Raw genomic sequence first — 14,592 nt, forward strand, 5'->3', positions numbered from 1 at the left:
TGCCATAGTTTCTTAAGTTTAAGAACATTGTTAACATTCGGAAATTTAAACCGAGGAAATGCAAATATTTCCTCAAAACCCAGAAACTGGAACCCCTGTTAAATATAAAAGCAAATATGAACGCGGAAGGCGATCCATACTGAAACAAGGCCGATGTACTTAAAGATATAAATCTTTCAGTTGCACGCGGAAGGTGTGATGGAAGCGTGGGAACCAACGACGCAGGCACCAGCAATGTCACTGGGTCATTATTTAACTTGGCTGATGTAACTGCTTACAAAGTTAAAGTCAGTTTTGTAACGTCTGAATTACTAGCAAACAAGGAAGCTCATACAAGAGCGCAGATATCACAGAATCTATGTTAATATCCAAAAAATGTATGAAGAAACAGAGCCTACAACTAGAGTTATATATGTTTATGAAACATTCATTGCTATTTGAGAAGACGTTTACAAAATAGTTATGTCAAGATTTTACAAGATAATTTATATAGACTAAGGCTTAAAAATCATGCAGTATTCATTGTATATTCGAAGATGTCAACAGTACAAACTAAAAATAATCATTATGATGGAATGCGATGTAGCGCCTACACTCAAAACAAATTAGGGATGCACTATGTAGTCATTATTAAAGATTTGAAACAAAACAAAGGAATCAAGCCCACTATTGAATTCCAATGAGCATCTTACAACGAATTTAAGATGACACAATATTTCTCTTTGGTGATGCTTCACCGAATGGTACTTATCAATTTTAATAGTAATTGTCTAAAACATAAAAAAAAATATATAAAACTATTTATGCTTATAATTTTTTTTTACATTTCACAATTCACAAAATTTGCCTCTAAATTTTAATATATTGCTTGTGGAATGTTGAATAAAAGGTTGGATTACGTTTTGAGTACATAACTCTATTGAAGTAAAATATACATCTTCGGGATTATCAATATAGGCTGAGCACAAAACGCTATGCGTTCATTATATCTTTGGAAACATTAATATTTTGTAGGAAAATATAAAAAACATGATTACAAGATCCGATTGAAGTTGCAACAACTAGATCGAGACCATTAGCTCCAAGGTTCCATGCGAGGTACTATGATATTTAATGCGTGCGATAAATCAGACGGTGGTACAAAAGGTTGCCAACTGCTTGTTAATGGTTAGGCAAGAACAAATGAAGCGATGTTTGGCAAGTGACGATGAGGGTATTTTAGGGTTAGCATAACAAAATTTATTGATACAAGCTTCACGCCTTTATACCTGGAGGTTAGATAGTTATATATCGCTGAGCTTACCTTTGCCACATGACGTAATTTCCATAACATCATGAGCCGAGCCTATCGCCGTTTCGGATACATCCCGTCAAGTATTGCCCAGAAAGGGGGAATTCATGTGTTTAGCCAAGAGCAGATCCTCCGGGGTAATGGATAATAATAAATATCGTAAATCGCAAATCAAGATGGCCACTTTAGGATTAACAATTAACTGTTGGTAACCTATACTTAATTACGCTAGAATTTATAATAGGTAGTGTTGAATCACTACATACGCATAAAACATTTAATTGTTCCATGTTTACGTTGTCGAACAGACGACAGGAATCGGGACGCATGTGCACAGATCTATTATTCTATTTATGTGCTTATCTTATGAAGTTTTAGCCGTCCTTTACCTTTCTCCCTCTTCTTTCCTATCTTTCTTTACCTTTCACTGTTAGAATCAGAACAAAGTTTTGATCAGTTGGCAACCCTACGAGATGATCGTTTGTGGAGATTGATTAGGCACCGATTAATGCATTCAGCAGTTGTATTGTTAGGATTTATACAAGACTCGCTGGTGATCAATTAAGCTTTTTGTGGTCGGTAATTAACTCAGGTAGGAGGACATCTTATTATTTTTAGGTCTTTAGAACGTCAGATAATAGAAAAATGCACGGTGAAAAATAATTTGAAAAATATTTCATCGATTTCTTCTCTAATAGTCGCACTGGGACAAAATTCGAGTAATTCGCAACTATTTGGATTCTCGGCTTTGTAAGGCTATCATAGTTTCCCAAATATCAAATTATGAAATGCGTTTACACAATAATGGAATTGTATACAAATTCTATGCAAGTAATATTTCCAAATAATAAGTAGAGGTTAAAATGCAATGCTTTGAATGTTTTTATGATCTTTTCGTGTGGAGTATTTGACTGTTTCCGTAACAATTTTATCCAATTAAATTTTTTGCATGTCAAAGAATTTATTACCGGATTAATGATTTTATTTATTGTCGTTTGAAAAATATTTTCTTACATACAAAGTACCTGACAGTTTTTTTTTCCTGTCAGTTGGGTAGTACGTATGCAAATCAGCAACAAATATAAGTACACCTAGAAGACACAAAATAGTTTCCAAAAGATGTTGCATATCAGTGGCGAAAGGTCCATATAATCCTATTCCTGCCGGCTTCCTTTTCGTAATTTATATAAAATCTAATTATCATTAGAACGATTTGCAGACCGCGTTTATGAATATTATTAGACCTATATGATGAGTTCCCTTTCGGAAAATTTCATCCGCTGCCACCGTAGCATATATCTACCTACTCTTCTATAAGTCATTTGCCAAAGACATATGAAGCATCGCCCTATTTGACTACATTGAAATCACTGTAGTTAATGTAGCCTGGGCTTATCAATGTTTTTTTTTTTTGTAACACTTGCCCCTGATTAAAAAGGGACAGTAGTCAAAAATCACATTTATTTAGACTCTTGTATGCAAGTACTGTTAGAAACGGCCTTCAATGTCGTTTGTTCAAATCACTCTGTCAAACAGTACTCACCGTGGCAGCCGGCTCGACCCTGGCGGGCAGCGCCCTGGCCACTTCAGGGGAGGCGGAGCGGTCTCGCTCACGCATCTCGTGGGACGGCACGCGAGCCGCGCGCGCCGCTCGCGCCGCCGCCTCCAGGCACCCGCTCGATTTGCTCCTGCGGGAAACGTACTGATTAATTACTGATTAGGATAAGCAAAGTATGAAAAGTACCTTAGAATAAATCAGTCAAAAGTATGTCATACAAAACTCTGATTGGTCGATTTTCGCTATCGATCCGAAGTTAGGGTTTAAAATTATTTATTAAATCCGCCGTATAATGATAGTTTTGAGTCAACTAACTACACAGTACATACGCATATTTCAAAACTATTTTCAAACATCTCTAATCATTATATCCTAGGCACTCCATTGCAGATCCTATTATTTCAAAACGGCAGTTTGAATTGTAACTTAAAAAAGCGAATCAAAATGGAGGCGTCTAATAACTCACCTGACAGGTCTGTCAATAGGCCCAAGCATGGAGAGGGGCTGCTCCGCGGCCGGCGCTGGTGGCAGGTACATCACGTGACCACCCCAGGATAAATATGACGTGCCAGGCCGCCACGATGTCGGTTCCTCCTGTGCCGAAATATTAAATGATATTTATGTCCAAAATACTAATACTTATTATAAAATCAAAAGAACATCTGTGCGTTACTTTTTCTTGGTTAAACCGCTGAGTTTATATGGAATAAGATTGAACTTCGAGGGGTGTGACACTTATTTTTTGGCAGATATTTATATATATTAACCTTGTAAATACTTTTTTGTTCTCGTTTTTATTGCTTTATCATAAATCACTGACAAAAAATCCTCAGAACAATGACAAGCAAAAAAATCACCTAATGCTTCATGCTTTAGGAAGCATTAAATATTTGCGTTAGATTAATTTAGCTCAATTATCTGAAGTTATGCAACAGTATTGTTATTTACATGTGAATCATACCTAGTACCTATTTAAATAACATATTTTATTTCTAGTAATTAAATGGAAGTTATACTATGACTTCGTGTATGAAATGAGGTCAATAAACATATTTTTATTGTTTCTATGCAATTTCTTTATTGTACTATTTATAATATTTACTTTCTGTAAAACGTACAATGTATTGTAACTCGTAAGGTATTTCAATTATTGGCGACTCATTTAAACTGCTCAACAAACTCTAGTAATTAGTGCAAATTACTTCCTTCGACATAAAACAATTCCATGTACATTTTCGGAGAAATTATCACATGCATTTAATTGACAGTCAATAAAAAAGAAGATCTAACCGCTTCGACTTTCCAATCGCTAAAATTCGTACCTTATCAGAAGGCATCACTGACTCCTCCTTGATATCCTCACAGTCCGTGGCCCTTGCAGGCTGCTGGTACAAAAGTGGATTTGACAATGAATTCGGTGCCGACTTCGTCAAGAACCAGTTCTGCTCAGGTTCTTCCAGCATCGGCTCATGTTCTAAATCGAACCTTCTGGAACCTAACGCTGCGCCCAAAGCACCTGACACTGACTTCCTGAACTTCTGAAGACTGTTAAAGCCCTGCTGTATCTGTTTGCCCTGGAAGCAGTCGTAGAAACAAGACATCGCTTTAAGCTGCGAGGAGTTGGTACGGTTCTGTTAGGTCTGATGAGGGATGATGGTGTTATTGATTAATTTGTGTTGTCTGTATGCATAATCCTGTAGAAATGTAGCCATAGCTAAGTTGTTTTCGGTTATTGATCCAACAGTATACAGGGTGGATTCATTCAACTGCACCTGGAAGGAAAGTACTCTAACTACTGGAGATAGCAAATTTTACAATAAAAATGCAGTTTAGCTTCTTTTTAAACATAGAAAATGTTTCCTTTGCGTAAAATTTGCTATCTCTAGTAATTACAGTACTGTCCCTCCAGGTCCGATTGAAAACTTCCACCCTGTATATTGCAAAAAATGTGGGATGCAGAACTTCGAATTCGGTAATGAAGATCGCATGCAGTAAGAGCGATGCTTTCCATCGTTAGACTGTCTTATTATTTCGAAAAGAGGCTCTCAAAACAAAATATTTGCGTCGTCTTCCATAGTATTTGACGTACGATAGAAGTTTGTAAACGAGTATGTACAAAATATTCTTCTCTTGTCACTCTCTTCCCTTCTATTCTTACTACTCACATACGATAGAAGAAGACACATTTATTCTTAACCTAAAGTTAATGAACCCTGTATCGCTGTGCACCATCCTCCCACATCAGTAATTTATTATCCCGCGGGGGTTAGGTGAGCGTGTTTTAATATGTTAGTCACAAATGTTATTTAACCATTAAAAGTGAATGCGTGGTGTGATGATTTTTGGGTACTGTTTATTGCCGCGATGGCGCAGTTGTAATTGTATGCTATGAGTCGCCTGGTCCTGGGTTTGAATCCCAGGTCAGCCAAAATAATAGTGACTGGGTTTTTTCATCTTAAGAAAATAGTCAGTCGCAACTTGGAGTCAGGACATTGGCGGTATGATGACCTCCGTCCTTCGGAAAGCACGTTATTCCTGCGCCTGATATCTCTCCGGTCATGTCGGCTTGCCGTCTCACCGGACTATTTGAGTGAAGGAACAGAGACTGCACTTGTGTATTGCACACACACTTGTGCACTATAATTGTTTATTGATTAGGTTTACGGTTGAATGAATCCTTTCACGAATATTTTTGCAACTATGGAGTAAATAATTAAATTGTTGATTAATTTGAAACCAGAATAACTCTAAACCAAGGTTTAGATGAGAAATATGAATTACAGGAGTCGCCTTTCGCAATCGATATATCGTGTAAAAAATCACGGCAAGCGGACTCCAGCAAATTATGAAACTAAAAAAAATTGCGGCATGTCCTATATGTGTAGAAAATTGAAATATCGCCCCTATGTAGGTAAATGCAAGAGAAATTTGACCCAATTGCTGCAAGAACTAGTTAAAACTATGTATTATAATTTCAAAATAGTTTTTCGTATCAGTTTGGACTAATAATACCTTTAAAGGTTACAGACACAAATTCGATAATGTGAATATGTTTGTTAGTATTGTATATTATATCATACGCCAATTGAATTATATCATCGTTTTAGTTATTAGTTAGAACTTCAGTTTGTTAAATTTGTAAGTCCAAATCACAGCACAGCTCTTCCGATAACCCGTTTATCATCACCGACCACCACAAGTCATCAATACCACAACCACTCTCCCCTAACCACCCGCGTCCATTCCTCCTGCACTCACTCTGTCCTGACTGTCCCGGGGGAGCGATAGGCTGAATGGCTGCGCCCCGGGGCTGTATGTGGCGACCGTGGGGGAGTCAGCGTGTAGTTGAACCGCTCCCGCGCCGTCTGAACTGCTGTCACCCAGATCCTGCTGAGGAGTCCATGCTGGAGTGGTATCTGTTGCCTGTAGGGTAAAAATTTGATTTGGACGTGAGTTTTTATAGGTCATGGTTTGACAAAAAAGACTACTTTACGTAATAGCTTAGTGTAATAAGACATGAATAAAATAATAAAGATTCAGGGGTTGAATAGAAAAAGGTTGCCTTCAAGTTGCCAATAGCAACGGTATAATTAAATGCTTATGCACTATCAGGTTAAGTCGTAGTCATTTTATGAAGCCAAGCCAAAAACATTCTTACCACTATAATTTGACAGTACTCACATGGTGTCTCGACGGCGAGTCGACCCTATGGTCGCTATGCGCGTGGTCGCCTGAGATACCAGAGTCACCCGACTTGTCAGCTGACTGCTCGGACCGTGGAGACGACTCCGGTGGCACCTCGCCCGACATCTTTGTTTCCACTGCCAGAGAGAGAGGCTGCCGCTCTGTCAAATAAATTGAAAAATAAGAAACCATGCCAAACAACTTCGTTACTAGATAAGGTTTCAAAGTGTTATTTTATTTCACCAATAACTTCCTTCCTAAAAACAAACATTCTAAGCGATCTAAACCAGTGTGGAAGTCTAAGACCTGATCCTCGTAATAATAGAGGTGGACTATGCCCAGCAGTGGGATAGTATTATATATAAATATAGGGCTGGTAATATCTTACTTATAAACATCCATGTACTTATACACAATATACCACCACGCATATATCGAGAAAAGGATAAATATGCTATTTCCACCTGCCACTGCCATGATGGTAAATAACTTACCAGCTGCAAAATGCGCGTCGAGGCTGGCAAGCTGTCTCCAGGCAGCGGCCGGGGAGAACCGCGGCATCGACAACTGCTTCTTGGGCAGAGTAGGTCGTAACCGCACCGCAATACCCAGGGATCCGTCCGACCCTTCACCTTCCGAGCCTTCTGATGATAGCGCGGACTCTGATGATACTATGGACATTCAAGTTTGTGAGTTAGTATGATTGGAGAGAGTGCTGTTTTGATTGGATTTCAATCAGCTTTTATAGCTGTGACTGTGTATAAAGTATTTTGTATTGAAATTGCTTGTTTTTGGGAAAATTTCATTCAACTTTAAGTAAAAGCTGGACTTGAAGTACAAATCAATACACTTACAATTCTTAATAATCTTCTTTTCTTCCTTCAACTGTGACTTGAACTTGTCGATTTCGTCTTCCTCGTTGTGGTAGCTAAGGAGTTTTTGTTCTATGAGATGGAAATCCCGGAACTCCTCAATGATGGGACTTCCCAGTCCAGGGAAGTCTTTTAAATGGTCCTTAGCTTCCAGCTGCTTGTTCTCTATCATGCCGAAGTAGAATTGCTTTGATGGAGCTTGTTTTTGACTGAAAATTAAAGAGAGTATTTTTAAACTCTAAAAAATATATTATTTGTCCCACATACTATTACATCATGAAGTTTGCGTATTTCGAAACGGGGTCAAAATCATCAAATAAATTTATCACGAATTATTCATTCCATTGTTTTCTCAAGGTCAGATGTCGAGCGTCTTACATAAGGCGTATATGTTCATACATAATATTAAATAATGGCAACATAGTAATACGTTGTTAAAATATATTAACACATAATGCATAGTAAGTTTTTTTATGAGAATTAACGACTTCATCTTCATCGCAACTGTCTTAAATCGCCATGTTTATTAGCAAGAACATGTAAGAGAACAATTTTGCAATACTTACTTATCACTCGCTGGTTGGCTTGTTATCGGTTTAGGTGTTTCCTTTTCTCTGGTTGGAGAATGCTCCGGAGTGGATTCTTTGCCTGACGCCTGTCCCCGATCAGGCATTGTCCTTCCATTCTCTTTGCCGTTTAATTTGGGTTGATTAACAACTGCTTTCGACTTAACATCATTTTGTGCGTTTGTTTTTGGTCTTATTTCACTGCTGCGGCTCGGCGGCCGCCTGCTGTTAACTTTTGTTTCGTTATTCTTATTTGTTCGACTAGACTCTGTGACTTTGTTCTGTGGTTTCGTTGGGTTGGCTGCTCGCGCTGCTACATCGTTGTGACTAGTTTTCTTATTAACATTAACCTTACTGTTTATGTCGTTTCTTATCCTACTCGTTGCTTTCTTCAGTTCCGCTTGAAATTCATCTTTTTCTTCATTATTTTTATGTAATAGTGAAGGAAGAGATTTCCTCAATGGCATACTGGTTTGTGCCAGTGGACTCAGCTTGCCTTTAAGTTGGTCACCCACCGCTTTCATTTTGTTCTCGTGTATTGCTCTTGGAGATTCGGCTTCCCTTTCACTGGCTAATAAGGTTTCGTCGAAAGTCTTTTCTCTCCTCAATGTTGGTAGTTCGTTGTCATCTTTTTTAAACCTTTCTGAATACCGGAAATTCCTGTTCAAAAGTGGTGTCTTCCATGCCTCGCTATGTTCACTGGTCTTAGCCGTCTTTGCCCTGCATCCACTAACCCTGTCGGTTCTCGTCTTCTTATAGTCATGTCTCATCTGCAGCAACCGTTCCTCTCTCTTCAGTGACGTGGTACTCTGAACCATGTCCTTGTTATCCGGGTATTTAAAGTGTTGTTCCCTGTCCTTGCAAGGGGACCTATATCGCCTTTCGAACTGATTATCATTCAGTTCCAAAGACTTGTACTCTATGTATGATCCCCTATAAGGTAATTTGTTTTCGTGACCGTTGAGTTTTTTAGTTTCGTTTCTCGTTTTAAATAATCTAAGTTTTCTTTGGGGCTCTTGTCTCGCATTCCCATCGCTGGAATCCGGTGACGAACCCTCGAATTGCTGGAAATTAAAATAAATTTAACAAAAATCTCCATTTTACGAAACAAAATAACAAATATTATTTCTTATCTAATTTAGTAATTACTACAAGTAATATGATTTCAGACAATGTCAGTACAATATTTTAGTTCAGAACTTAATTGTACTTACATCATGATGAGGTGGTGGAGGTGCTCTATACTTTTTTCTAAAATGCTTGTTGTTTCTCGCTTTCTGTTCCTCTTCAACCCTGAGGTCAGGTTCTGATCCAAACCTTTTATTCAATCCACCTGGAATTAAAATATCACCTTGATTGCGTTACATATTCAGGAACACGCTACTTTCAAACTTATTTACTGCACTTGACCCTCAAACTAGTCATAACATAACTACATTAGTTTGAAAGTGTGAATTGTCTGTAAGTGTGATTTTCAAGTGATATTACCGTCATTATGTCGTAGGTCAAGGTTGGTGTGCGAGCGGTGGAGCGGGTCGCGTTCTCGCGCGCGGAGCTCACCGTCGCCAGCGCCGCCCGCTGAGCGGGAGCGGTACACACTCGTGTGCTGGAAACAAACATCACATAATGTTAGACAAATCACTGGTGATAGGATATTTGTAGCCGGATAGTGACCACCGCGCCCCTTGAATTTCGTGATAAAGCAGTCTATCGATATCAAAGAAAATATTTAATAATTTACATAATATATTTGCAGGAATTCCGAGCAAGAGGTATGCAAAATTGCGAATATACGGTCAGCGTCACGACACAAATAGAACTATCCTCCAATCCGCACACCACCGCTTTATAAAGGCACCAACTACCCCAACTACTACATTTCTCCCACTTTACTGCATAAAGTGAATCATTTCCGGCGCTGACCATACTCGCAAGCCTGCACGGACCAAATAGTCCCCTCTTTGCCTTCTAATTTTTAATTACAATATTTTATAATATCTAAACATAATATAATTTGACATTTTTCTCGCGAATACTTGTTCCCATAAAAACTTAACAACCGGAAGTCCAAAAATAAATCAAATAATTCATTTAATCATAAAGAACGCGCCGTCATATTAAACTTTTTACTCGCAATTTAAACTATGAAATTAAATTAATGAGAAAACTAAAAAACATAAAGGTTATAAGTAATAAATACTACTTAATTTTGGTCTGTAAACCTTCAGAATCAAATCTGCTTTAACTATTTTTTTATACGCTTACTAATTGTAATCTATTGTAATCTAACCTGATGTGAATCAGCGGACAGAAGGGAGGAGGTAGGCCGTCGCCCGCTGATAGTCCCTCCCGAGTGCAGGATGAGGCCATTGTCAGTGCTGCGTAGACATCCAGGCTGGGGCGGCGACGGCAATACCTGCAAAACGTGATACTCAAAGTAAGAACATAAATTATAGATGCAGGCAAGTTGTTCTCCCAAAATGAGTAAGTGTCATATTCAATTAAATTAGAGTATAAAGTGCAGATAGAAGCAGGTTATCTTGGAATCAGTTGAATAATACATTGAAATTTAGCTCTACTTGTTTCATCTTCAACTCTTTTCGCGGTATAGTGATAACAGTTTATAATATGTGCATGCATCAGTAAAAGTTCGAAACATTGATAAATATTACTGTATCACGTGCCATTCTCCTATGAGAGCTGCTTCTAAACTAAATTTAAACTAGAATGCTCGTCTATGATAAATTCCGGACGAAAAATACAAGGTAGTGCAAGAAACCGGAACTTACTAATTATTAATGGAAATAACTGCCTCGGTGGCGTATCTGTATTGCGTGCACATTACTACTATCGCTCTGAGGTCTCGGGTTCGAATCCCGTGTCGCACTAAGTGATATTGGGGTTTTCTCCCCAGTATCAGGCAAAGTGTGAATGTGCCAGATATAGGCTTATCTCCTGAAGATATAACATTATGGGATGGACCACATAACACATGATGAAAAGTGGGTTCACTATTTGCACCTCTGCATACCCTTCCGGGATATAAGGCGTGAGTGTGCGTATGTACGAATGGGTAGAGGATAGAAAAGTCTCTGTCGCCCATTGAAGGATCTTACCTTGGGTGCGAGCCTTGGCGGGTCGTGTGGTAGCGTGCTGACATGGCGGGCGCGCTGTGGCGCGCTGCCCGCCTGGCCCATGCCGCCGGACTACCCACCCGCTAGCTTACACACCGCATCTGCGAACAAACATTATCATGAAATGAAATAATTCATTTGAACCTGTAAAATGTTATACATTATTTAGATTCCGTCAATATTAACCTAGCAACAGTTCGGAAAGCAGTTCTCACCAGAGAAGAACGGACAAGAAACTCTGGTGTTGCTCTATTCAAAATCTGTTTAAGGTATAAACTACAGTACATGGTACATTGAAAAGAGAAAAATTACAATTGTTTTCTTTTTATTGCGGTGTAGAGCAGTTCATTTAATTTCATGAAATCATTCCTTAATAGTAGGCACATGTATAAAAAAAAATTACACAAATAGCTCTATTCGTAAGCAGTAATCAATCGAGTTTACATTAAAGGATCGCCTCTGTTTCATAGAATATCGATGTCATATTGTTATATGACACCCTTGCTATTATGAATTATGCGAGCAATAGGTTAATGGAAGCTTCAAGAAATCTAAAATTCAACTATACCTCTAATGTTCCAGACTACTTAGATATGACGGTTTCAAGATAACATATCCTAAGTACAGAACATATTATCAAATAGTCTTTCAAAGCGTGAAGTCAACAAACGGCAGGTTATGAAGGAAGAATAAAATAGCCGACAGATAGTTATTAAAGGCAATAAATATTGAATAAATTGTCAAGATGCACGGCCGCAGCGCCATAATCATCTAACCGCGACCCTGATCGCTGTCAACTGCTCGCATCTTATGTAAATGAACTGCATCTTACACCTTACGAGGTAATCAGTACACTAGTCACAGCATTTGTATAATTAAGCGATACCTTTAGGGATTTTATTGTGAAGATCACATGACCCTCCAAATATATCAACCGTAATCCATTTATCATCACGCATTTTAGTTTTAAATTCCCTGATGATTACTTAAAGTAGTGTCAATTAACCCTGGAGCCTCGGGCAAGAGCTCCCATTTCTCATGGCGTCTCTAATCCCCGAGCGTCCCACACTCCCGAGACTTGGGCAATTTATACCACGAAAGAATTTTAGATTTATGGGAATGGTAAGGTGCTCACGCAAGCTTAGTGACGGGTTAAGAGTGAGTTAATGGCGTATTTTTTATCTTGTGGAGCGGAATTTTGAGGTATTTATAACCTAAGGATATCTTTTACGTGAACGCTAAATAAATCAATAATAACACTAAATAAATAATTTTAATAAAATAAAACGAGTTTTCGGATTTTATCGTGGTTTTTTATATTTTAATTTTCTATTGAAGTTTCGAAGACTGCAGCCTTGTTGGTCACTAATCGGTATTTATCACCTTTCGATTTTCAATAGAAAAATATTTATTTCAATTTTGAGTACATTATTTTTAGACTTATAGTAAGATTTAGAATCTGGGAACACATTTTCACACGAATAGAGTCACGGGTAAAACCTAATAAGTTATGCCACTGAAGAAGTCAAGGCTAGTTGTATTTAAATAAGGTAATTTAGCCCGATTCGTAATATGGCCCATCATCCGTGCATTTGGTTAATTATTTGTTGTAATACAAAAATATATTACGATTGTTTGTTAGTTCTTTTATCTAATAAATGTACGTTATGAAGTGATATGTTGTAATTTAATCAAAGTTTTTCTTATTCTTTCATGGAACGATTTTATGAAGGTGGCCATCATTGGTTCCATTACCTTATGATTATCTGCGAGAACTTAGATAATTTTTGCACTTAAGGCATTAGATTGCCAAACGTTTATTTTCCATAATAAAGTTATCATCGTAAGTGCTGGTCCCGGCTCATTCATATGCAATTAGCAAAGCCAGGTGTGGGTCCTCAATCAAGATTCACAAGAAATAGAATATGTTATTATAATGGAAATTTTGGCCTTCGTCCATCTTGAATGAAATAACGTTTATGGAAGGCGGAAATAGAAAACATAGCTTTGGCCTTATTCGTGTTAAGTCAAACAATGTTTTATGACAATACTCTCTGCCTACCCCTTCAGGGATAAAAGGCGTGAGCGTGTGTGTGTTCGGTACCTCTCTAAAACGGCGCTAAAGCATAAATCCATGTTTTCTAACTACACATCCATAGCCACTATATTTATTATTGTTCCAAAGTGTTTATTCACTTATTTTCCGTGGACAATTCCTGTAACAGCCTATACAAGTCAAGAAAGTTAATGAACGCAGTGGAGTGAAACTGTGCGACTTTGAAGCTCGCAGTGCATGGTATTGTTGTGGAGAGGCGTCGATCAGCTCGGCAAATTAACAACCCATACACACGTGGCGGGCATGCGATGCCTTGAGTAGGGCTGGCACCTCTTGAAAATATATTGAATCATGTTGAAAAGTTTAGCAAATATTTAACTTCTCAAGATTTAGGCGATGAGCGCAACTTAAGTGTAATATTTCGCCGCAGTCAGATACTTACTATGTAATGTACTAGTGTTTAAGTGAAATGTATTACTGTAATTTACATATTTAATTTGTATTAACAAAAGTGGTGAGAAATAAATTACTTCGTGTTTTATCTTTATTAGTTGTCGCAATTTTTTTTTTATTTTGATTCTAAAATGTCTTTAACGAAGTCAAAAAGTGTACAGATTAAAATCTAGCAATATATTTGCTCTTAGTTAATGTAAAAATAAGTATGACTACACCCAAAAATATTTAATATGTATAATTATTAGAATCCATTAACAAAGCATTTACCTAAGTATAAATTAAATCATGTAATCAAACCAAAAATAATGGATTGCTTTTTGTCTAGACATTATTAATATAAATGCTTCTTAAGATGCCAACCTATGACTATCAGAATAATCGATCGATCAGTATCTTTTGTAAGCTTCTATAACGATCATCGATTTTTGGCTATATAAAATATACCATACAATTATCAAGTCACGAAAAACATTTTTTTGCAGCAATATAATGAAACCAGTTAAATACTTTACATTGGATATGATTAGACCTTAGACGTGAGTACCAACTGCCAACTCTGGTTGACAGATTCAATAATTTGGCAATTGATATTTCCGGAGCCTCTTATTCTACATCATTTAAAGGCTGGCGTCGTATCGATTCTTTTAAATTTTGGGCCAGGATAGTAGATCCAGATAGTAGGACATCTACCAAGAAGCACATCGACCCGCCTTTACTAAAAAATAAAAATAAGTTGATATTCAAACGCGCCACCCCTACATCTCTGTTGATGGCAAATGGCGAATTTCTCGGCGCGGGGAAACGCCGCGACGCGCTGTCCGCCACACAACCGCGGACCCACTTTCTTTATGATAATCACCGCACGCGACCGACAGCACCACGCTACGTGTAAACAATCACTTATAGACAATGCTAGTGTCGTATATAATTAAAATATTAGCCTCCTAATAATGTCATATCCGTATTGATTACACA

General features: G+C 37.8%; 1 protein-coding gene across 1 annotated transcript in view; it reads right to left on the reverse strand.

The window, feature by feature from the left end:
- The window catches only part of LOC115440769, a gene marked incomplete in the record, with an annotated part of 197,131 nt that overhangs the window by 47,456 nt on the left and 135,083 nt on the right, over nucleotides 1-14,592 (reverse strand). Inside the window, 12 exon segments of the mRNA XM_037442647.1 lie at nucleotides 2,835-2,979; nucleotides 3,316-3,443; nucleotides 4,172-4,423; nucleotides 6,108-6,272; nucleotides 6,531-6,694; nucleotides 7,028-7,204; nucleotides 7,388-7,614; nucleotides 7,972-9,035; nucleotides 9,186-9,304; nucleotides 9,460-9,577; nucleotides 10,262-10,387; nucleotides 11,088-11,206. Of these exon segments, the coding sequence (XP_037298544.1) occupies nucleotides 2,835-2,979; nucleotides 3,316-3,443; nucleotides 4,172-4,423; nucleotides 6,108-6,272; nucleotides 6,531-6,694; nucleotides 7,028-7,204; nucleotides 7,388-7,614; nucleotides 7,972-9,035; nucleotides 9,186-9,304; nucleotides 9,460-9,577; nucleotides 10,262-10,387; nucleotides 11,088-11,168 (2,766 nt within the window).

Source organism: Manduca sexta, chromosome 25, assembly GCF_014839805.1.
Source record: "Manduca sexta isolate Smith_Timp_Sample1 chromosome 25, JHU_Msex_v1.0, whole genome shotgun sequence".
Lineage (NCBI taxonomy): Eukaryota > Metazoa > Arthropoda > Insecta > Lepidoptera > Sphingidae > Manduca > Manduca sexta.